At 44.1% G+C, this 23,484-nt stretch overlaps 1 protein-coding gene across 5 annotated transcripts; it reads right to left on the minus strand.

The window, feature by feature from the left end:
• Positions 1-5,472: 5,472 nt before the first annotated feature.
• LOC120690455 (peptidyl-tRNA hydrolase, mitochondrial) lies at positions 5,473-16,242 on the minus strand. Of its 5 annotated transcripts, XM_039973103.1 has the most exons (10): positions 16,049-16,242; positions 15,693-15,772; positions 9,205-9,436; positions 9,032-9,116; positions 8,856-8,923; positions 8,468-8,518; positions 8,324-8,397; positions 7,616-7,674; positions 7,466-7,542; positions 5,945-6,491 (listed from the first exon to the last, which is right to left on the minus strand). In XM_039973103.1, the coding sequence occupies exons 3-10, from the start codon at positions 9,373-9,375 to the stop codon at positions 6,360-6,362; spliced, it is 717 nt and encodes a 238-aa protein (XP_039829037.1). In that variant the 5' UTR covers positions 9,376-9,436; positions 15,693-15,772; positions 16,049-16,242; the 3' UTR covers positions 5,945-6,359. The 5 variants fall into 5 exon arrangements, with proteins under 5 accessions (XP_039829040.1, XP_039829037.1, XP_039829036.1 ...); XM_039973106.1 differs by lacking the exons at positions 5,945-6,491; positions 16,049-16,242 and adding an exon at positions 5,473-5,817 and having other exon boundaries at positions 15,693-16,029; XM_039973102.1 differs by lacking the exon at positions 16,049-16,242 and having other exon boundaries at positions 15,693-16,027.
• Positions 16,243-23,484: the final 7,242 nt, after the last annotated feature.

A 23,484-nucleotide genomic window follows, 5' to 3' on the forward strand; every position in this document is an offset into this window, starting at 1 on the left:
TGGACTTTTCCTTTTTGCGCCAAGTCTGAGACCTTCCACACCCTCCTCCACTTCTTTGCCTAGGTGTCCACTCAGTTCGGCCTCACAGTTAAGGCCGTCTAGTGTGACAACGGGCCTGAGTTCGATAACTCCACCTCCCGTTCCTTCTTCCTCTCTCTCGGGGTGTTCAGCTGCGTATGTCTTGTCCGTATACCTCTCCTCAGAACGGCAAGGCTGAGCAGATGATTCGCACGACGAACGATGTCGTGCGCACCCTTCTGATCCAGGCCTCTCTACCACCGCGCTTCTGGGCTGAGAGCCTCCACACCGCCACCTACTTGCTCAATCGCCTTCCGTCCACTGGTTCTCCTGCTCCCACTCCACACCACGCTCTCTTCGGTACCCCTCCTCGCTACGACCACCTTCGGGTCTTCGGGTGTGCGTGTTACCCTAACACCTCCGCCACTGCTCCTTACAAGCTGGCGCCCCGCTCGACTCATTGTGTGTTCCTTGGTTACTCCCCCGACCACAAGAGGTACCGAAGCTTTGACCTCACCTCTCGTCGCGTCCTGATCTCCCGACACGTCGTTTTTGACGAGTCAGACTTCCCCTACTCCACCTCCTCCACACCTTCTCCTGACCCCGAGCTGGAGTCTCTGTTTCCGACTGACCCGGTGGTTCAACCATCTTTTCCTGTCTTTCCTTTCCCTGCAGGTTATCCCGGCGCACCGACGCCGCTTCCGGTGATCCCTGCTGCGCCACGCGCGGCCCCCAGTGCCTGCGGTCGAACCACGTGCGGCCCCCGAACCTCCGATTGTACCGCGCGGGGATCCGGTGTCTCCTGCTGCGCCATGCGCGCCCCCGGCGCCTCTCCCTACACCTACGTGATACGCTCAGCCGGTGCAGGTGTACCAGCGTCGCTCGGCGCCGACACCGGTGCCGCCGCGGTACGCTCAGCCGGTGCAGGTGTACCGGCGTCGTTCGGCACCGACACCGGTGCCGCCTCCGGCTCCGGAGGCTCCTGCGGCGCCTACACCGGAGTCGTCGCCGCCGCCGCCGCTGACTCGCTCTCGAGCCGAGCCGGCGGTGTACCACCCGCCAGTTATCCATCGGGATCCTCGGCATATCCATCCCATGGTGACTCGGCGGATGGCGTCTTTGGCCGCGACTCTCTTCGCCACCGAGAGAGCCGCGGGTCTCTCCGGTACCTTCCTCTGTCCGCGACGCCTTGGCGGATCCTCACTGGCGTCGCGCGATGGAAGAGGAGTACGCGGCTCTTCTTGCCAACCAGACGTGGGATCTCGTGCCGCGTCCGTCTGGTTGCAATGTGGTGACTGGCAAGTAGATCTGGACGCATAAGCATTGGGCTGATGGCATACTGGAGCGCTACAAGGCTCGCTGGGTTCTCCGGGGGTTCACTCAGCGGCCTGGTGTGGACTATGATGAGACCTTCAGTCCAGTGGTGAAGCCTGCTACTGTGCGCACGGTCCTCTCGCTTGCGCTCTCGCGTTCTTGGCCTGTGCACCAGCTGGACGTGAAAAATGTGTTTCTTCATGGCACTCTGTCAGAGACTGTCTACTGCTCTCAGCCAGCGGGATTTGTGGACTCGAGTCGTCCGGATATGGTCTGCCGGCTCAACAAGTCTCTCTATGGTCTAAAGCAGGCTCCTCGGGCTTGGTACTCTCGGTTCGCCACGTTCTTGCTGACATTGGGGTTCACCGAGGCCAAGTATGATACGTCTCTCTTCATCTACCGCCGTGGGGATGAGACTGCATATCTGCTGCTCTATGTCGATGACATTGTGCTCACAACCTCCAGTCAGCAGTTGCTTCAGAGTGTCATCTCCTCTCTGCAGCAGGAGTTTGCTATGAAGGATCTGGGTCAGCTCCACCATTTCTTGGGCGTCACTGTTGAGCCTCGCCCGTCTGGTCTTCTCCTTCACCAGCGGTAGTACGCCCTTGATATTCTAGAGCGGGCTGGGATAACTGATTGCAAGCCCTGCTCCACTACTGTCAACACTAAGGCAAAGCTATCTGCTGATCTTGGTGATCCGGTGGCTGATACTACTGCCTACCGGAGTCTAGCCGGCGCTTTGTAGTACCTCACCTTCACAAGGCCGGACCTCACCTACGCTGTTCAGCAGGTATGTCTCCATATGCATGATCCCCGGGAGTCACATCTTGCTGCGCTGAAGCATCTCCTCCGCTACGTCCGTGGCACTGTGGACCTCGGCTTGGTGCTTCACAGCTCATCCTCTGCTGAGCTGGTGGTCTACACCGACGCTGACTGGGCTGGCTGCCCGGACACTCGTCACTCCACTTCCGGCTATGCCGTCTTTCTGGGCGGCAACCTGGTCTCCTGGTCGTCCAAGTGGCAACCGGTTGTCTCCCGCTCCAGTGCCGAGGCGAAGTACCGGGCTGTCGCTAACGGCATGGCGGAGGCGTCCTGGCTACGACAGCTCTTGGCGGAGCTCCACAGCCCGCTCGCCAAGAGCACGCTCGTCTACTGCGACAACATCAGCGCCGTGTATCTCTCCACTAACCCCGTCCAGCATCAGCGGACGAAGCATGTGGAGATCGACCTACACTTCGTGCGCGATAGGGTCGCCATCGGCGATGTTCGGGTACTCCATGTCCCGACTAACTCCCAGTTTACTGACATCTTCACCAAGGGACTACCCTCCTCGACCTTCTCGGAGTTTCGCTCCAACCTCAACGTAGCATGTGGCTAGTTGTGACTGCAGGGGGATATTTGGCCTTTGTACTTTCTTCTTGTCCAGTCTTGAACACCGCTGCGCCGGTTGTTCAGACTGCCGGGAGGGGGGTGTTTGCTTTCTTGTTGTCCAGTCTTGAACACCGCTGTGCTGGTAGTTCAGACTGGGGGGTGTTGGTGTATATGTGAGCCCATGTATAGAGGCCCATCTAGAGGCCTATGTATAGGATCTATATATCCCACCCTTCTACGATTTGAAGGAATACATCTCATTATTCTCTCCTACAGCTAGCCGTGTAGTCATTATATTGCTGCATGGGATAATTTAAGATATTGATCTTGCATTGATAAGTATGATTATCCGTCGTCATGTTTGTACATGTATGTGAATCTGGTTGTAATTTTCCTCACAAGTGAAAATAGATGGAATATCTATTGTCCAAGCATCTCTGCTAGTGGAAAATATGCCCCCCAACGTTTTATATTTAGAAGGTTCACATTCCACTGGTACCCATGGCAAACCAAAGTAACTAGAACTTAAGCGCGCTTTGCGCGCCCTAGCATGACTACCATAAATTTTAATAATATAAATGAATTAAAGAGCATCTACTTCTTCAAAAAGTATGTAAAAAATTATATCTGGTATCCCTAATATAGTGTGCGTTGCTAAGCCTATGCTTCCTTTTTCTTATTCTCAATAATCAATTTATTACAATTACTTTAAATAGCATCTGGTAAAAACTTTGATGGAGTTATGATGATGAATAGAAGCTCAGACGATCAGCTATTAATTCTACAAAATAAAGTTGCATGTTCCCAATTAACATCTACTCCCTCCGTTTTGAAATATAAATCATTCTGGCATTTTACCAGATTCATTGAATATTCTCTAAATCTAGACAAACTGTATGTCCAGATTCATTGAATATTCTATAAATCTAGACACAATAAAACACTCTAAGAATGATTTATATTTCAGGACGGAGGGAGTACACTATATTAGTGATAAGAATGTAACAAATCTTGTTCTTTTCTATTTATTGTCTTCCTTCGCTTATTTCTCTTGCTCTTTTCTTCTCTTTTCTATTTCTTTCCTTCTATGTCTATTTCCCTTCTTTTTCCCAATCCTTTGTATCTATTTATTTATCTATTCTCTCTCTCTCTTTCTTTCTTTCCTCATTATAAATCTCATGTACATAATCTTTGTTTGAGTATATAATTTATCTTTGTTATAATTTTTATCAACCTTGTTTGTTTCGTTTATAAGATATTAGTAGATCTATACTTACTTACCTTTTACTATGATCTAAAAAAACTTTTACTATAGTATCAAACTATTTGATCACAATTGAGAATGAGCCATACTTATTTATATTAATTTATTTGTGTTGTGGACTCATAAGTTGGGGTGTGAAATAATTTATTTCGTTTTATGAGTTAAGTTGTTCATCATATGTATATATACTTATAGAATATATTTTTTCAATGTAGATGTATTTGTTCTTCACATAAATTTATTTATCTATGTGTAACTAATGTGTTTACAAATGCACAATCATCTGTTCACTTTGTACCTAAATTTTTTGGACTATTTTCTATTATTTATTATATACAATTAAATGTTCGTGATATTTAATATTTTCTTCATAATATGTTATTATTTATTCGATATGTTTAATTTTTTAACAAAATATTTATTCCCAATAGCTGAAATTAATTATTTAGTGTAAAAAATGTTTTTTTCAAAATGTCATGCAAACAAAGGTAACTGAGGTCTTGTTTGAAATATTTTGCCATAAGAAAAACAATGGTGCAATCCAAATTTAATTTGGATGCTTGGTTTAATAGTTATAGTTTTTTAATTTTGAATTTACATGCATGTGGGTCACGCCAGCTAAAATTATCATCCCGCAGTACGCGTGGAAACAATTCCACAGGTGGGCTGATGACGGCCCATTATAGAATGGAAACAGTTTTGCAGTTGGGCTGATGATTGTCCATCTAATATATCTTTTTTTATGGGTATCTAATATATCCTCCATATAATGGTAGGTGGAAATGTCATCTGAAGTGATATATAACCGCAGCCTGAGCCCCATCTATTGCTTTTGCCCATCGCTTCAGGTGGGGTAGTCACAGCTCAGGACCCATCAATTTGTGTGGGTGGAACTTGGGCATACGACACGGATGAATGCTGCCGTATTTTTTCCTCCATGTCCGCTCTCGTCTACCAAGCTGAACCTGTTCCGCGCTGACTGTGTGGTCCATCCTTCCGTTCTAGCACGTTATGGTCCTGATGTCCGGAGCCTCGAAGCTTGTCTAGGCCTCCGCCTGGGGTGTCTACTCATAGCATATGCGACTACCGTCATACCATCGCACAAATCCGTCGGAGTTAAAAATATTCCAGAAATGCAAATTGTTCCAGAACCAAATAAAATATTCCAAAACAGGATAAAATTATCCCAAAATAGAAAATGTTCCAGAACAAATAAAAATATTTTTTTTAAAAAAAATATCATCTAAATATAATCTAGTGTGGTCTAGTTTTGAAGATCTTGTCGTAAGAAACATAACGGTGTAATCGAAATTTAATTTGGATAACTGGTTTGTAAAGTAGAGTATTTTTAGTTTAGGATGCACGGAAATCAAAACATATGTGCACATCTACTCTTTCCCTCCACCAGCACGAGCTCAACTTGAGGACGTGGCGTGATGCGGAGAGCAGCGGCGGGCGTGAAACGCGGAGAACGCCGGAGGGGGCACCGGTCTTTAAGAAACCCGATGTGCTACCGCAGCAACAGCATCCCTCTTGTTTAAAAAAAAAAAGCAACACAATCAACCAAGTATGTCAGGCACACCCGCAGCTCAATAGGGTATGCAATAGGCGGATACAAGATAGCAGGTTACAAGATTAACAGGTTTCGCAAGGCTGTAACAAGAACTGGAGACTAGATCACCATGCGCATATTCATTGTTGGCCTTCAGCATCAAGGTTGCAGATGGAGCAGGGCTGTCACTTTGAACTTGAAACTGCTGTGACTACTGACTAGCTCGTATGCTTGAGCTGCTGACCAGGATTTCAGAACTGCCAACTCTCCATGAGCCATCTCTTCATGAGCCATGACCCTGACCAATAGAAATGAGCAAGCATAATATATATGATGTCCCTTGATCAGTTCCTTTTTTTACCAGGACGTGCTTTATTTGCGCAACTTCTACGTGGCACACAAGCAAAGCAACCAGACAAAAACAGTGCAAGAAAATCATACTTGACAAATATAGATTGGTCCAATGTCCACACCAAATGTTATTACGGAAATATTATGATTTCCCCAACATGAACAAAACTAGTTCAAGGCATTGTATGGCTAAGTGTTGACTCCTCAAAAGATGCTTCCTTCTCACTAAATCAGAAGCTTTGACCTTGAATCATCAACTTCCAGTTCAACATCGACAACTGCCGAGTCAACTGAAATTTACCATAGAGAAACATCAAAAACTCCATATCCAGCACCGAAGAGATGTATCCTGCAGAGGATATCAGGGAGAACACTTGGGTGTACTAGATTCTCAGACCAGCCATCGAACCGAGGTACTGGGAGAGCATGAGGGGCATCAAGAGGTGTGCTGAAAGACCAGCTCACTAGATAAGCAGAGTCTAGTCATTTTTAGTCTTGAAGATCATGTGATCTCAGATGCTTATACTTCTGATCTGTGTTTGACAATCTTGCTGCCTCTGCCAAACCCTTGGTGGCCACCATCTTCAGAATATCGACTCCCTCTTTTATGGCTAAATCAATCTAGGATGGAATAAAACGTAGCACCGTAAGCTTTTGGTTGTTGTAGGATAGCGAAAAAAGATGATATATTATCTACTGCACTTTTACCAGTATCGGACTTAAACGGTGGTCCTTCAAAGTTAAATCTAAATATTTTTGTGCAATAACATACAATATAGATTGTCACAACACAACGATAAACTCAGATCTGATGTGTTTGACATAATGCCACTAGTATAAATGTATAACGAGTCCATAACCATCACTCCTCAAACCTCTACAATACGAGATTGTCCTTCCCATCCTTTCGTCTGATAACACTGGCAAGGAATGTGTAACTTCAAATTAATCTAGCAGATTAATTTCAGTGCATGGTAGCATTAGCTAGGATGCTAAAGAAGCTCAAGGCCCACCATCGTCAAGAGGTTGGTTCAGATCTAGCTCAATCATACATAATTCACTAAAGTGTCCATCCCAACCTGAACCTTAACCTTGACACCAAAGTCAAGCTGACTACAAGGTTAAGTCAATCTTCTCAGCACACACATTGAACAAGCATCACCATATTCCCTATGCTGGGTTGCTTCCATTAAAACTGTTCGGGAATGTGCAGTCAGACTGCTGGCAAGTAACAACGCCCACCAAATTAGAAAGTTTTCCAGTGTCAATAAGGTGCTCATATTTGCAGATAGTATAGGGGAGATTTACCAATATTATGTTGAATTTTAGACTAAATCTAAAACTTTCTAACATATCATACAAGTTTTCTGGAACAGTGGGATCAATATTATATGGTCATATCTGTCCAAGAAAAATCAAAATATTCTATTAATGGGACAAGATGACAAAATTATCCCATACAACTAATGTGCTAATGTGAATCTTTCGTAGTTCTTTGATAGCTACAGCAAAGTTCAAATAGTATGAAAAGAAGTAGCATAACATGAAAACAACTACAGGTTGAAAAAAATAGTTACTAGTGAGGAGATGATTACCCGTTCACGACTAGTCCTATTAAACTTCTGAAGAACAAAAGCTTTAGGATCCATCTGGCCAGGTGGCCGTCCAATTCCTAAATAAGTTAAGATGAATTCTTTGTCAAGAAAAAATAAACTAATTATAAGTGCCAAAAGTGTAGAAAGTACCAATTCTTAATCGGCAAAATTCTTGGTTCCTGCGAAAGTGGTATATCACACTCCTCAACCTGGTAAACTAACGGTAAATATTTATTGTCAAGATCAGATAAACGTCTTATCTGCAACATATATCATATAGCTAATGGTTTTTTTTTTTTACACCAAGTTGCGAACCCAAAAATAAATCCAATATTTGACATAAGGGAGTATGGTGTCACACAGATTAAGGTTGTTGTAAAGTCCAGACAACTTTTTTCAGAGAACTAATTAGATGCCTCAAGTTGTGCAAAATGGAAAGTGCAAGCAAGAAAAGGAAACATAGACAGGAAAAGAAAAATAAATAGCAAAGGCAGATACGTGAATACCACACCAAAGAAAAATTAACTAATCAGCCTGTCCTAAGCGTCAACATTTAAAAATGGAGGGAGTAGCTACAAAACTTCAGAAGATAAATACTGTCATCTCTGCTTACTGAAGGTTATTACTTATTAGCATCTTGTTTATGAAGTTCATGAGACAAGTTTCTACTAAAAGCTTGCCAATAAACTAGATTTGAGGACAAAGACGATGGCACTTTTTTTGAACTGATAAAGTAGTTACGGCTCTGCTGATTTGTGCAATTAAACATAGCAAAGGTAGTTTTCCTTTCGAAAGACAAACTACTTTTGTCAGAAAGAAGATTCTATCACAAAACAAATAAAAGTAAAGTCTACAAACCCATTGTGCCGTCCAAAACCTCCTTTTGGCTGTAAACGGAGAACTCCACATGGTAAGTCCATGTCATCAAATGCCTAAAACTCACACGTCAGAAGTCAGATTACCACATATGTGTGCTAGCAAAGTTTAGAAACAAACACTTACCACCAAGACACGATTAAGTGGCAGTTTATAATAGGCAGCAAGTGGACCAACCTGCAATAAGCAACAACTGTTACTGATCATTAGTAGTCATCAAACATAATTACGTTAAAAATTGTGTATGCACAGTTAGAGAAACCTATAAATAATAAAAGAACCATATTACATCAATAATATTATCACTGAACAGAACTGGCATGATTATGTTTGCATGCTATGTGACTGTACTTCAAATTCAAGGGGTAGCAGTTAAAATTTCAGATAGAACTTTAGTTGCGTCAACCAAAATAAAGCCCCAGAAGTTCGAAAATCAGTGGAAGAAACAAATCGTGCAACAATAGGAAAGTAAAGAGCAGGAGAACTAGGAAAGACTCTCAGAAGTGCTGCTTACAGATTCTCCACTGAGATTCATATAAGTCTGAGGCTTGGCAAGAAGAACAGGTACCCCATCAACCATACCTGCATCAGTGGTGAGAACAACAAATTCACTTAACCCTTGAACTAAGGATCAAGAACATGCATCACAAAATACAAGAAGTTGCATTTCGTGCAAAAATGGAGCCAAACCTTCACCAAATAGTGCTTTGAAGTAATGTGTAGTCAGCGGTATACCCTGAGACTGTGCAAATGCATCTATCATATCAAACCCCACCTAGAAGAAAACAAATTGCAATAAAACCTCAGAATCAATGACGAGACCCTGAGAAATTTTGAAATACAAGATGAGGTGCATAACGTACATTGTGCCTGGTGGATTGGTACTTCTCTCCAGGGTTGCCAAGACCGATAAATAACCATGGTTGTATTGGGGGCAGTGAGGAGAAGAATGAAGACGGTGAGGATGTCCGAAGGCTAGAAATACAACACTTGGAAATGAATGGAGCGAGTCTATTTGAGAGCATCTCCTTCATAATCTATTCAATCACAGCCATCCAAAAAGTCCACTAAGTCCAAACGCAGATGCCAAAGTCTGCAAAGCAAGGCCAAATTGTTTTTAAAATACATTACAATCAACCAGGCAGAAACATACATATATAAAATTATAAATAACAGGCATAGGAGTAGTAGCTAAGGGGCTGATTGGTTCGTTGTGGCCAGCAGCCTGGCTCATGCTAGCCATCCAGCCCCGCGCTGGCCAGGCTATTGAGCTGCATCCTACCTTTGTTTGGTTCACGTTTCCACGCATCCAGGCCAACTAAGGAAGTTGATTGGTTAGCTGCTCCACTAGCATCTCCATCTTCTTTGGTTTCTGTGCACACGGGTCCCAAAGTTTGCCACTGCATCGTTTCAGCCAGGCTCGCCAGATACGCTCGATTTCTTCGTTTCTTCGGGACCAGGCTCACGAACGCTTTTTGCATCGCTGGAGCCGGGTCCGCTACCTCATGCAGGTAACCGAACAAGCTGAAACTGCATCCCACGGGCCTGGCCGGGTCTGATGCGGGAAACCAATCAGACCCTAATGCATCCAGCACCGTCCTATATTACTGGCAAAATTGCCTCCATAATGAGTTGTCTAAGCTAGCTTAGGCATTTCATCGAACAGCTGCAGAGCACATGCAACAGGGCACAGGGCAGAGCAATGGTACCACCGTCAACCGCGGAATGCCGCAATGTGAACCATGCCAAAGGATAGAAAGCGCAAGCCTCATCTCGCCAGAACGAGACCGTGATACCAGTTACGCAGCTTGGCCCCGTGCTCCAAGACAAGACAAAGAAAGAAAACAGGGTACAGATCGGTTGAAGCAAGTGCTTAGCCTCTAATCACCTGACCTGCCCAAACCGCCGAGGGAAGTCGTCAGCGCTGCGCTGCGCACCGGCTGTAGCGTATAGACTCTGCTCGCACGAGGGATCAAACCCGCGGCGGCGGCTCCGGGAGGTGACAGAGACGGGAAGGGGTTATGTATGGTGGCTCGATGGCACGATGCAGGTACAGGGGCGGGCCCAGGATTTAGGTGGTGGGTATTAAAAAATTTCAAGTAGTGCAAAAAAAATTTTAACAGCCCAAAGTAGATATTAGTGTTAAGACTCTTTATATTCCTAAATGGCTCTATATAATACATGGCCTTCTCTACTGATGATAATCATCTTCTCAGTCCTCCAAGGTTAGTAACATGGAATCAGAGCAAGGATTAGGGTTGGGATTAGACTAATCAATCCACCCAAGATCCTTTTTTTTCCACCTTGGATTTCTACCTCTGCAGCCGCACGTCTGCGGCTCGTGCCCATCTTTGGGCTGTGCGGGTGCAGCCCGTCGCCGCCCCGTTTCTTCTTCCGGCGGCCGTCGCCGCCTCGTCGTTTCTTCTTCCGGCGGCCATCGCCGCCCCGTCGTCGCACGAGCGCCCAGGAGCTCCGCGGCCCCTATCGTCGCGGCCTTCCTCCGCCGCCGTTCGTCGCGGATCCGCCGTCTCGGAGCTGTCCGCGGCCGCCACGGCCCTCTGCTGCGTCCGCCGCCCGTTGTCCTCAGGCCTGCTGCAGATCAAGCGTCGTCCGCCTCCTCCCGCACTGGACCACGGCTGCTGCGACTCCTCTGTTTCTGGCGACCGTCCGTCCACCTGCAGATTGAGCGCCGCCTGGTCACCGTGCGCCTCCTCCCGCGCTGGACCACGGGCTGCTGCAACTCCTCTGTTTCTGGCGCCTGTTGCTGATTGCCTGAAGGAAACAGAGGAAGCACGAGTTGCTGTCCCCATCTGCCATCTACTGCTGCTGGTCTGCAATTTCTGTCAAGGCATCCCCTGTCGCTGCTGCTCCACTACATCCTCACGGTGATATCTGCTATCTGTTCCTGTTTTCGCTGCTGTTGGTCATATTCTGGTAGTCTCAACCATGGCACAGATTAATGCAATTGTCATCAATATCACTCTAGATGGCCAGAATTATCCAGAGTGGGCTTTTTGTGTTGAGACTGCATTGAGGGGTCATGGTCTGTACTTCCATTTAACTGATGATCCTCCTACTATAGTGGCTGATCCTAGCAATGCTAATGCAGCCCAAACTTGGGAAATCAATAATGGGAAAGTCATGGCTGCTATGGTTAATAGTGTTAAGCAATCTATGATTATAAGCCTTAGGAAGTTTAGAACAGCCAAGGCTATTTGGTCTCATTTGAAGGAATGGTATGTTCAAGATAGTGGTGCCCTTTTGCATACCCTCATGTAGCAAACACATGCAATTGAGCAAAATGACATGACCATCGATGAGTATTACTCTGCTTTTGATTGTCTTGTGGGCTCTTTGACTTCTATGATAGGTGATTGTACAGCAGATAACTGTCCAGCACATCAATTTATCGAGAAGTTTTTGTGTATCGTTTTGTCATGGGAGTCAGGGAAGAGTTTGATTCTATTCGTAAACGGCTACTTCATGATTCATCAGATTTGACCATGACTCGTGCTTTGTCCGATCTTCTTGCTGAGGAGACTCGTCTTCGGTCCATGTCTGCACCACCTATGTCTATGTCTCACACGGTATTGGCAGCTTCTCAGAGGTACAATGCACCACCTAAAGGAGCATCTTCAGAACCATGTAAGCATTGTGGCAAGAAAAATCATAGTTCAGAGAACTGCTTCTCTCAGCATCTAGAGAAATTGGCTGATTTTCGTGCACGTCGGGCTGCTCGTGCCACTGGAGGTCGTGGTACTGGTTCTACTCCTAGAGGCTCAGTGTCTTGCTGCCACTTCACCTATCAGTGCTCCTCAGTCTTCTTGGGTTCTTGATTCAGGGGCTTCTTTTCATGTGACCTCTGACCAATCCCAGCTTGTTGCTAGCAAGCCCGTTGCTGATGGTGCTTCTATTCAGACAGCATATGGTACATCTTGCTATATCACTCATCAGGGTTCTCTTTGTACTTCTAATTTTTCTGTGCCTAATGTCTCTTTTGTACCTCATCTGTCCATGAGTCTTCTTTCAGTTGGACAAATAATAGATCAAAATTGTTTTGTTGGATTTGATGACTCATCTTGTTTTGTTCAGGATCGTCGAACCAGGGCTGTGATTGGGACTGGCCATCGCCATAGACGTTCCCCTTGCCTCTATGTTCTCGACACCCTGCATCTTCCACAGTCATCTGCTCATGTGTCATCCACCGCTTCGTCGTCCACCTCGTCCTTCGCCAAGTGGCATCATCGTCTTGGTCATCTTTGTGGAACTCGGTTGTCTACTTTAATAAATAAAGGATGTTTATGTCACACATCTGTCTAGTCCAGTTTTCATTGTAAGGGTTGTAAACTTGGAAAACAAATACAACTCCCATATTCATCTAGTGTTTCTCATTCTGCTAGACCTTTTGATCTTATTCATTCCGATGTATGGGGCCCTGCACCCTTTGCTACAAAGGGTGGTCACAAATATTATGTCATTTTTATTAATGATCATTCCCGTTATACTTGGATTTATTTTATGAAACATTGTTCTCAACTGTGTTCCATTTACCAGTCTTTTGTTCGCATGGTTCACACACAGTTTTCTACTCCTATTAAAGTTTTTCGTTCCGACTCTAGTGGTGAGTATCTTTCTGATGTTTTTCGCCGGTTTTTGTCCTCTGAGGGTACTCTTGCTCAGGTCTCTTGTCCTGGCGCTCATGCTCAAAATGGAGTTGCTGAACGCAAACATCGCCATATTATAGAGACAGCTCGCACACTTTTGATTTCATCTTTTGTTCCTTCACATTTTTGGGGTGAAGCCGTCTCTACTACTGTATATCTCATAAATAGGCAACCCTTATCCAAGTTGTCTGATAAATATCCTGGTGAGGTCCTTTTTGGCACTCCTCCTCACTATGACCATCTCCGAGTTTTTGGATGTACATGCTATGTTTTGCTTGCTCCTCGTGAACGTACCAAGTTGTCTGCACAATCTGTTGAATATGTTTTTCTGGGTTATAGTCCTGAGCATAAAGGTTATCACTGCTATGATCCTTCTCGTCGCATCCGTATCTCTCGTGATGTGACCTTCGTTAAGGATCGTCCTTCTTTTATAACCCTCTACACAGTCCTCATCTTCACCCACAGAGTCCACATCTTTTATGTGTCTTCCTCCTATTTCCATCACACCTCCTATACCACCACCTGCACATACGCCGCCGACACCTCCTCCATCACCTTCATATGCGCCACCTACACCTCCACCACATGCACATGCACCGCCTCCTCCACCACCCCCACCTCATCCTTTTTCAAAACCACCTATCACACGTGTTTTCAGTCGTCGTCCGAAAACCTCCACTGAACTTCCTTCTAGTTCTACCACCTCGGCTAGTCCTGATGCGCCTGTTGTAGATGATTCCAATAATATTGATGAGTCACATATTGTTTCTGATGAGACACAGGCTGGTACAAGATACAATCTACGAGATCGCAGTACTCTTCATCCTGAAGACAAATATGGTTTTCCCCGTGTGAATGCTGTTGCTGGTGAACCAGTTACTTATCAGAAAGCTGCACGCATTCCAGAATGGCAGCTTGCTATGACTGAGGAACTTGCTGCCCTTGATCGTATAGGAACTTGGGATCTTGTTCCATTACCATCACATGTTGTGTCTATCACATCTAAGTGGGTATTCAAAATTAAGACCAAGTCAGATGGTTCCATTGAGAAATATAAAGCTCGTCTTGTTGCAAGAGGTTTTCAGCAGACTCAGGGACGAGACTATGATGAGACATTTGCTCCAGTTGCTCATATGACTACTGTACGGACTTTGATTGCAGTGGCTGCCACTTCTTCATGGACTATCTCGCAAATGGATGTTAAGAATGTTTTTCTTCATGGTGATTTGCATGAGAAAGTTTATATGCAACCACCCCCAGGTGTTGATGCTCCTCCAGGATATGTCTGTCATCTTCGACGTGCTTTATATGGTCTTAAACAAGCTCCTCGTGCCTGGTTTGAGCGTTTCGCCTCTGTAATACAGGCTGCTGGTTTTACACCTAGTGATCATGATCCTGCCTTATTTATTCATCTCTCTCCACGTGGTCGTACTTTGCTGCTTCTATACGTGGATGATATGTTGATTACGGGTGATGACGTGGAACACATTTCTGTTTTGAAGAAGCAACTTGGTGAGCAATTTCAGATGTCAGATTTGGGTCCTCTGAGTTATTTCTTAGGGATTGAGGTTCAACATTCTCCAAATGGATACTTTCTCTCTCAGTCTAAATACATAGAGGATCTTATTGGTCGTTCACGGACGGCTGCTACGCCTATGGATTTACACCTGCAACTTCGTCCCACTGATGGTACACCTCTTGAGGATCCATCTCAATATCGTCATATTGTGGGCAGTCTTGTTTATCTTACTGTCACCAGACCTGATATTGCTCATGATGCCCATATTTTGAGTCAGTTTGTGAGTGCTCCTACATCCGTTCATTTTGGACATTTACTTCGTGTGCTGAAATACTTAAGGGGGACCTCATCTCAGTGTTTGTTCTATGCTTGTGATAGTCCGCTTCAGCTTCATGCTTACTCAGACTCCACTTGGGCGAGTGACCCAACGGATCGTCGTTCCATCACAGGATACTGCATTCTTCTTGGTTCATCTCCTCTTGCATGGAAGTCTAAGAAGCAAGCAGCTGTATCTCGATCTAGTACAAAGGCAGAACTTCGAGCATTGGCTACTACTACTTCAGAAATTGTATGGCTTCGATGTTTGTTGGCTGGTTTTGGTATTCCATGTGATGCCCCCACACCTCTTCTCTGTGATAATACAGGAGCCATACAAATTGCCAATGATCCAGTGAAGCATGAACTTACAAAGCATATTGGAGTTGATGCATTCTTTACTCATTGTCATCAGAAAATTATTGCTCTGCAGTATGTGCCCTCTGAGTTGCAGTTAGCAGATTTCTTTACTAAAGTACAAACTCGAGAGCAGCATCGGCTTCACCTACTCAAACTCAATGCTTCAGATCCTCCACTTCCACCTTGAGTTTGAAGGGGGTGTTAAGACTCTTTATATTCCTAAATGGCTCTATATAATACATGGCCTTCGCTACTGATGATAATCATCTTCTCAGTCCTCCAAGGTTAGTAACAATTAGTAGCACATAATTGAGTACCGACAATACATATTGTCTATAATTTGAAAATTGTTCAACATATAGATAATAGACATACTAAATGATCAATATATCAAAGTGGGGGCATTTGAAATATATAGCAGATAAAACAATATATATGCACATCTTTAAGCACGCTATACTCTAGCCACTTGAATTCATCGAACAATTTAGGTCCACAATAATGTTGGGGGAAATGCATCTCTTTCGAATACACAATCTGCATGTAACTTCTACTGGAAGACGGAGTAACAACCTGACAGGAGGTTTTTTGTTTGCATCAGCTCTTTGCAAGACAGATTTCAAATCAGTAGTGGCACCGCCACTCTTCTTCAGAAAAAAATCCTCAGTATGTCCGCATTGCTACTAATTTTTCACAAACAAATTCAAATCAGTGCGTGTGCCCCTAGGCGGCCTGACTGCGCTGCCGCGTAGCGCGGCGGCGGCGGCGCTCCCCGGTCTGGGCGCGGGGCGCCCTTGCTGCCGGGGCAGCTGTGCCTGCGCGGCAGGCGGCCGGAGCCTAGGCACCTACCCCTGCCGCCCTACGCGAGACGCTGGACGCAGGCTGCTGGGGATCGGCCGGCCGGGCGCTGGGCGCTGGGGACGACGAGCGAGATGGGCAGCACGGCCGGGCAGCGGCGAGGCAGCACAAGGCGGCGGCCGATGGGGGAGACGGTAGGACGGGCGGCCAGGGCACGGCAGCAGGACGGCACGGCGCTGTGGGAATCGGCAGGGGGGGACCGAGATGGGGGGACTGTGACGATAGATTTTGGGCCGTGTGGGCTGGCGGTGGGGGCATTGGAATGGGCTAGCCCAGGTTTTCTGGGCTAAATGTGAGATTTTGGACTTTAGAAGTCTGTTTTTTGTGTTATTTTCATTTTTTGAATTATACATACATGATACTCCCTCCATCCCACAAAGAGTGTAGTTTTAGCATTCAAATTTTGTCCCATAAAGATTGTAGTTTTAGCTTGTAAGGAGATCCATTTAATTAAAGTAATACAAAGTACCAAGAAAGCAATGTATAGGAAAACGCATAGAGCCAATCAAATATTTAGTAGATATTACTTTTTCTAGTTCCAATGCATATGCATTAATTGAGGATCTATAAAACTAAATAAATAATATGGTTTTCAATCATAATTGGTAGAAATAATTAGGGGCAACAAAGCCATTTTTTTGGATGAGTAATGTGTCTGAAATTTTCTAAAACTACAGTCTTTGCGGGACGGAGGGAGTACATCGTATATGAAAACTTTTTGACGACAAATAATAGGTATTCAACTGAATAACTTTGAATTCAATAGGGTCGCCCCTTAGCGCGCAACTACTATTGCCCGCGGTGCGCAGCTGCAGCGCCGTGTAAGTGGAGAGTTCCCTAGTCTACAGCCGCGCCCCCGTACGCCTGCGGATGCAGCAGCGTACACGGCGGGCGGTCGGGCAATGCGGCTTGGGATGTTTAATAATGTGTCTTAATTTAATAAATTTCATAAGTTTTTATGCTCTAGAGTTGTTTTACTAGACATTTTAAAAATAAATATGCATAAAAAGATAATATATGTAGCATTTATAAATTAGAAAATGTTTAATTTAAATCTTTATCATTATAAAATAGCTTGAAATGATAAAATGAAGTTCACCATTGCAAAGAGCTCATCGAGATAATCAAATGGACATATTATTTGCCTAATTTTGAGCTCATATTAAAAACAGCTCGGTTCAATTGAAACCGGGCGGTTCACCGGTTCCATAAAAAAACGGCCGATCCAACCAGTTTTTACCAGTTCGATTGTATGGACGGTCCGTGAAGCGAATCAAACCGCTATAATCTCTGATTCGGCCTTTTACCGATCAAACAGCCCGATCCAGCCCGATCCTAATAACTATGGACAGATGGGGAAGGCAGTCGAGTCAAACCAGAACCAGAGTTGTCATGTGGGTCATTTCTTCATCCTGGGTCATAAAAACTGACTAGCAAAAAAAATATTGGGCCAAAATCCAGGGTAGTCAAGCCTATGGATTACCTTTGGGCTCGCCAAATGTTAGGAGTCATGCATGATTGGCAGTCAAATCATATAAGATGGAATTTTTTTTTTGTTGCGGAACATTTTTTTATTGCGGAATATTTTTTATTGCTAGAACAATTGAAAAATTATTTTGAATAAAAATTTATTCCAACAATAAATTCAACTGAATCACACATGTAGACTGATTTGTTGGGCCGGTTTTAGACAAAAAATGAATCCTGGAAGGATGGACTAGTGGGGCAGGTCCAAAGGATCACACGCATGACCCCGAGCATCACCCCAGCGGCCATGGTCGATCTGCAGACTTGTTTTGGTGATAGTGATGCTTCCGGGCTGTAGCATCGAGTGAAAAAGCCTTTGTGGCATTGTGCTGGTGTTGGCCACCAAGACATTGTGCGCGTGTGATCCTAGCTAGTCAAGCTAGCACACAAGCGACATGTCCGTCGTGCACACGGAGACGCAGGGAGAGGGAGCTAGCATTCCATGGGGCAGTCGGAGTCGCGTACGCAAGGCCGCCGGCCGGCCGTGCCCGCACACCGGACCTTTTCAGAGATAGCCACCTCGATCTCCTCCTCCGATACCCCAGGGACGGAGCGCGCGGCAGCCAAAAGGTGAAATGATTCATGTGCGCAGCACAGCGGAGCACGGCCGCGGCGGCGATGATTAGCTTAGCTCAAAAGCCCAAAGCGTCTCGCGCAGACCACGTTCTCGGTTCTCCCCTCAAATAAAAACTTAAGCGAAGCGCCTTCCTTCCTTCCTTCCTTCCTCCTTTTGCTCCGCCAAGCAACGCAAGCAGCCAACGACGCGCCCCTCGGCCGGCTACCTCGCTTTTTCCCAGCAACGAAATGTAGTAGTATAAGCCAATTATCATCGCCATCGCCTATGATGATGAGCTTCGAAAGCTGGAGATCATGTAGAATAAACTCTTGGGACAAAGGCGAGAAAACCTCAACCACCGTCTTTCTACCTTCCTGAAAACGGGACCTGCTGCAAACTGCAAATCCCAAAGATCGATATGTGCATTAGGATTTGATTTGAATCCCAGTGGATGGATATGTAAAGAATGATGATGCATGTAGCCTCATCAGAGAAAATGATCGATCGTCACGTTGAGTTCAGAGAAGATGATTGCATCGCATCGATGATCGATCGGATTGGAGATGGGGCTGCGAGTCCAAGCAAGGATGATGGGCTGCTGCTGTCTTTTATTTGGTCCGCCATGACCATGACGGCGCCGGCCGGGCCAGCGCCACCACCACTTGGTCTCGCCCTACGCCGCCTAATGATTCCAAGCGCCGGGCTCCCATCGGCGAGCAGTGGAAAGACAAGAAACCTTGGCTCGTCTGTCATGTGCGCTCGGCTAGGCGCGGCGCGGCTCTTCCGGGGTGTCGTCCAGTCGTTTCGGCGGCGGCTTCGTCTCTCTTCTCCCAAAATTCAGGTACCTGCCGGGCGTTCGTCGCCTGCGGCGGCACTCCGGCCAGCAGTTGAACCTGTCTGCTTGTCTCCGTTCTGCAAACGCGTTGGACAGGCCGACGAAATGTTAGTCGCTGTCCTCATCTCGCTCGGATGCAATGGCGCCGCACTTTTGATCCGACGGCGGCGATGTCGCGTGGCGTTGTCCGTGCCCGTTTCGTCAGGCGTCGCAGATATTTCGTTCGGTACTGCAGGAACGGGTTATTAAGAGGTTTCAGTGTGTCAGGGAAGGTTTGCAGCAATCAGCTGGCTAGTGTCACGAAGTGACAAGTCACCTCTGGTTAGTGTACTTACTGATCACCTAGCTAGCATCTATATCATGCATTATGCATTGCTTAGCCAGTTTGGTAACTAATAAAGTAATAAGCAAGTAGTCCTAGTTCTATATATGTGCACCATAGAATAGGATTAGCTAATAGCTAGGACATACTAAATGGACACGAGCGAATAGGAGGGTTAAAGCAAGCATCTTTCTGTTGCCCATGTCCTTTGTCAAAAAACACCAAGATGCTTCCGCACTTTGCCATCTCCCAATGATTTCCTGTCTGACTCCGGCAGGCACTACTTTCCAGTCACACACTGTGAAACAGAATCACCAATAGCTAGGCACATACTCTTAGTATTTAGGCAGTTAATAAATCACTAACTGGTAGGTGAGGGACGTACTGTGTGGCAGGGCCAATACAGAGCGTGCTGGCATGCTAAGCTTTCCAGGCAATTTGCCTCCAAACAATACCTAATCTCTCTTGTTAATGTGCTTGTGTTATAACTAAGTCTGCCTCTGCTTTCTCTTTTGCCTTAAGCCTTCCTTTTGATCCCTCCTTGCCCTTAATAAAATCCACGGTTTAGCACTCCCCATCATGGAGAGAGCTCTTCACTTTTCTCTAATCTAAAAAAAAAGAGCTCTTCACTTTTCTCGCGAATGCATGCAATTGCCGATGCTGCTGGTCCATGGGAATCCAGCTAGTCATTGCATGCAACAACTAAGATATCAACCTTATTTTACAAACCATTAAATAAGATGCCAATAATCTCTAGCTCGTCGCAAAAGAAAACTAGCTAAGATCAATTACCAGCATACTATTATTATTCTTTTCCTTGATTTTTTAATTTGGTGATAGGCCATCTCTATCTCTCCCAAAGTGGAGTCTAGATTCTCTGTGACAGGGATGGAAATTGCATTGGATCACCATTGTGTGGCCTTCTTTAACATTTTATAAAAATCGATATATAATTTATCTTCTGCATGGACCATTCGGTTGATTGAATCGTCTAGTTTAGTATACACGCTTTGCCTTTCCTGTACACTTTTGTACATCCCTTGAACTCTTACGTCCTATAAATGTACATGCTTCAAGGATGTTAGCTTGGATACATTTTAGGACTAAGTAGCACTAGCACATTATGATGTACTTGAAAAAACGCCGATTTGGGGCATACAAGTTTTCTTTGCATGCATAAGTTGAATTATATTGTTTCCATTATGAAGCCAGGCGTACTTTTTTCTCATATGATTCAGCTGGATAAAGCAATATATATTAGAAGAGAGCATTTTGAAATCTGAATAATCTAGTTGCCTAACTTTTTTACACTAAAAATATACATAAACAGACCAAGTGTTGACCAAGTAAATAAATACTTCTTTCCACAATGAAATAGATTTACACTTGCGGATTTTTACCGATTATCTTGTAATAATACGGCATGAGTCATAAATTAAAATGTCGCTAATATAACTCAAGTAACAGAAAAGGGCACATCTCAATGAGGACCTTCACAAGGCACCCATTCAGCCAGACAAAGCTTTTAGAGACGAAAACAAATGGCAGAACGCACAACTCGTCAATATTATTATTACTAGGTGATACCCCGCGCGTTGCTGCGGGATTTCTTAAATAAAATTTTTTGGTGAAATTCGAAAGTAGATATACTAAGGTGATTGCATGGCAACATTCACAAAAAAAGTTGGTGGCAGACATAAATAGATGGTCCTATCCGTGGATAGTGCTGTGACTTCTGATATAATAAATTCCTATATGATTTGGATATATAGCTGGCATGTTGAAAGAAATAGATGAAATGAATTTTACTTTCATGTTATTTTTTATCGGATTTGATAAAAATCGATAAGCTAATAGAAGAAACACCAATAGAATATTTGATCATATTATAGAAGAATAGGTGATGACAAAAAATAGCGTATGTATATGACTTTACCTTAATAGATAAAAAATAAAAAGTATTGCACATAGTAGAGATGTTTTTTGTTTATTGAATCAGGTAAAAATCTATACGATAATAGAAGAGCTCCAATAAAATATTTGATCATATTATAGAAGAATAGGTGATGAAAAATTAACGTATGTATATGACTTAGATAAAAAGATTAAAAGTATTGCATATCGTAGAGATCACATGGATATTTTTTGTAATTAATAGGAAAACATGAATAGGATTAAAAGTATTGCAAAAATAGAGTATGTCTATGACTTTACGTTAATAGATTAAAGATTAAAAGTATTGCACATAGTAGAGATGATATGGACATTTTTTTGTTTATTGAATCTCGTAAAAATCGATAAGCTAATAGAAGAAACACCAATAGAATATTTGATCACGTTATAGAAGAATATGTGATGAAAAATAGCGTATGTATATGACTTTACTTTAGTTAATTAAAGATTAAAAGTATTGCATATTATAGAGATGACATGGATATTTTTTGTAATTAATAAGGTAGTTGAAAGTTAGTGGGACACTTAGTGGAGAATGATGTGGACACCTTGCATGAAGAGAGAAATAGTTAGTGGGTGCCATCTATATAGAATATATAGATATCCAAAAGGTGGTCGTTTGCATAGGGATCCCCACAGAGGTTTAAAATCAGGGAGGTCGAGTATTACAGATTAGCAGTGATCTGATAGCATACAGCTTGCGGATCAATATATACTAGTGGGATTTAGCCATATCAGGACTAGGCCCGGCGTGTGCATCTATCATAGCTTCATCACGATTCACAAGGATATGGTCCTAGCAGCAGTACTGTGAATTTGTAGGCCATATGAGTGTTCACAAGCATAGTAAAAGTTGCCATTGTCAAAATAACGCTAGACCAGTTCTTCAAAAAAAAAACGCGCTAGACCTTCATAGACAGTTAGACACTATGGCAGGCATAGCACAATCTCTTATAAAGTGGCGAATAAAAAACTGGCCACTTGTTCGGCACATAACGATTCTCTAAAATCTTTAGGATTGAAATATTTATTTTTCAGAAAAAACTTCATTACAAATAAACCCCAAAACACTTGATGTGGCTGATGAGATATTGTAGTTAAATTGGTGTAGTCATTGATATTAATCTTTTGCATTTCCAATTGACCAATAGATGAAACTAACACAATACCGCACATTGCGGAACATTTTTGCGCCTACCAGATAAAAAGAATAGTAGGGGGTTTTCAAGGATTTTTTGAGAACTTAAAGTGATATATAGTATAACCTTTTAGACAACTACTCCATCCGTTCCAAATTATAAGTCATTCCAAGAATGTTGGAGAGTCAAACCATCCCAAAGTTTGACCAAAATTATAGAGATAAACACAAAGATTTATAACATCAAATATGTATACTATAAAAATATAACTAATAAAAAATCTAATGATACTTAATTGGTATCGTAAATGTTATTATCTTGTTGTATAAATTTGGTCAAATTTAGAAAATTTTGATTCTCCAACATTTTTAGAATGACTTATAATTTGGAACGGAGGGAGTACTATTGTGCATAGAGCATTACATCTTCTCTTACTCACAAGCACTTCTCCAACTTGCCTCCGCCACTCATATACCCCCACGGACACACTAGTGCCACCATGGCTAAACAGTGAACCCCGGTTGTGTTGTGCCACCCCTAACCTCCATGGCATCCCATCCCCTCGCTCCCCTAAACCCTAACCTCACCAACCACCAACGATATAGCCATCTCTCCAACACTCATAACCGTGTCGTAAAGGAGATCGTGCTACCACTCACACTGAAGAATCCTATTTCTAAGTTAAACTCTACTTGCATAATCTCATGCACAACTATACACGGGTTACGGTATGGGTTACGGTGCCCCTGTGTAAGGATGGGGCAGGGGTTCGAAGGGTTTTCTCGATCTGCGTGAGAGATCTTCTTACATTAATGCCCAGGGGATGCAAGTCGAGTTTTTTTTTCAAGCACAACTATTGGTGTATTCCTCGGTTTTGTTCTCCGACAGTATCACCTTGCTTAGTGCATATATGTCTCCACTCTTATCCCAAACACATCGGCACGAACCACATGATTGCAGCTCCCCCATTTTTCTCGCGGCAGCTCGCCCCAGCATCATAAGAAATCGGCCGTTACGAGAATATAAAAGCCTAGCTATAAGCATGATAACATCTCAAGGGGCCAAAAGCCTAAATGATGCTCACTGTCCCCCCTT

The sequence above is a fragment of the Panicum virgatum genome, chromosome 9N (assembly GCF_016808335.1).
Source record: "Panicum virgatum strain AP13 chromosome 9N, P.virgatum_v5, whole genome shotgun sequence".
In the NCBI taxonomy this organism is placed as follows: Eukaryota; Viridiplantae; Streptophyta; class Magnoliopsida; order Poales; family Poaceae; genus Panicum; species Panicum virgatum.

Coding starts and splice junctions, on each gene's coding strand:
- LOC120690455 (XM_039973103.1), bottom strand. CDS start 9,375: ATGAAGGAGATGCTCTCAAATAGACTCGCTCCATTCATTTCCAAGTGT. Junction 8,924..9,031: donor CAAAGCACTATTTGGTGAAG/GTTTGGCTCCAT, acceptor CCACTGATGCAG/GTATGGTTGATGGGGTACCT. Junction 8,519..8,855: donor TGAATCTCAGTGGAGAATCT/GTAAGCAGCACT, acceptor TGCTTATTGCAG/GTTGGTCCACTTGCTGCCTA.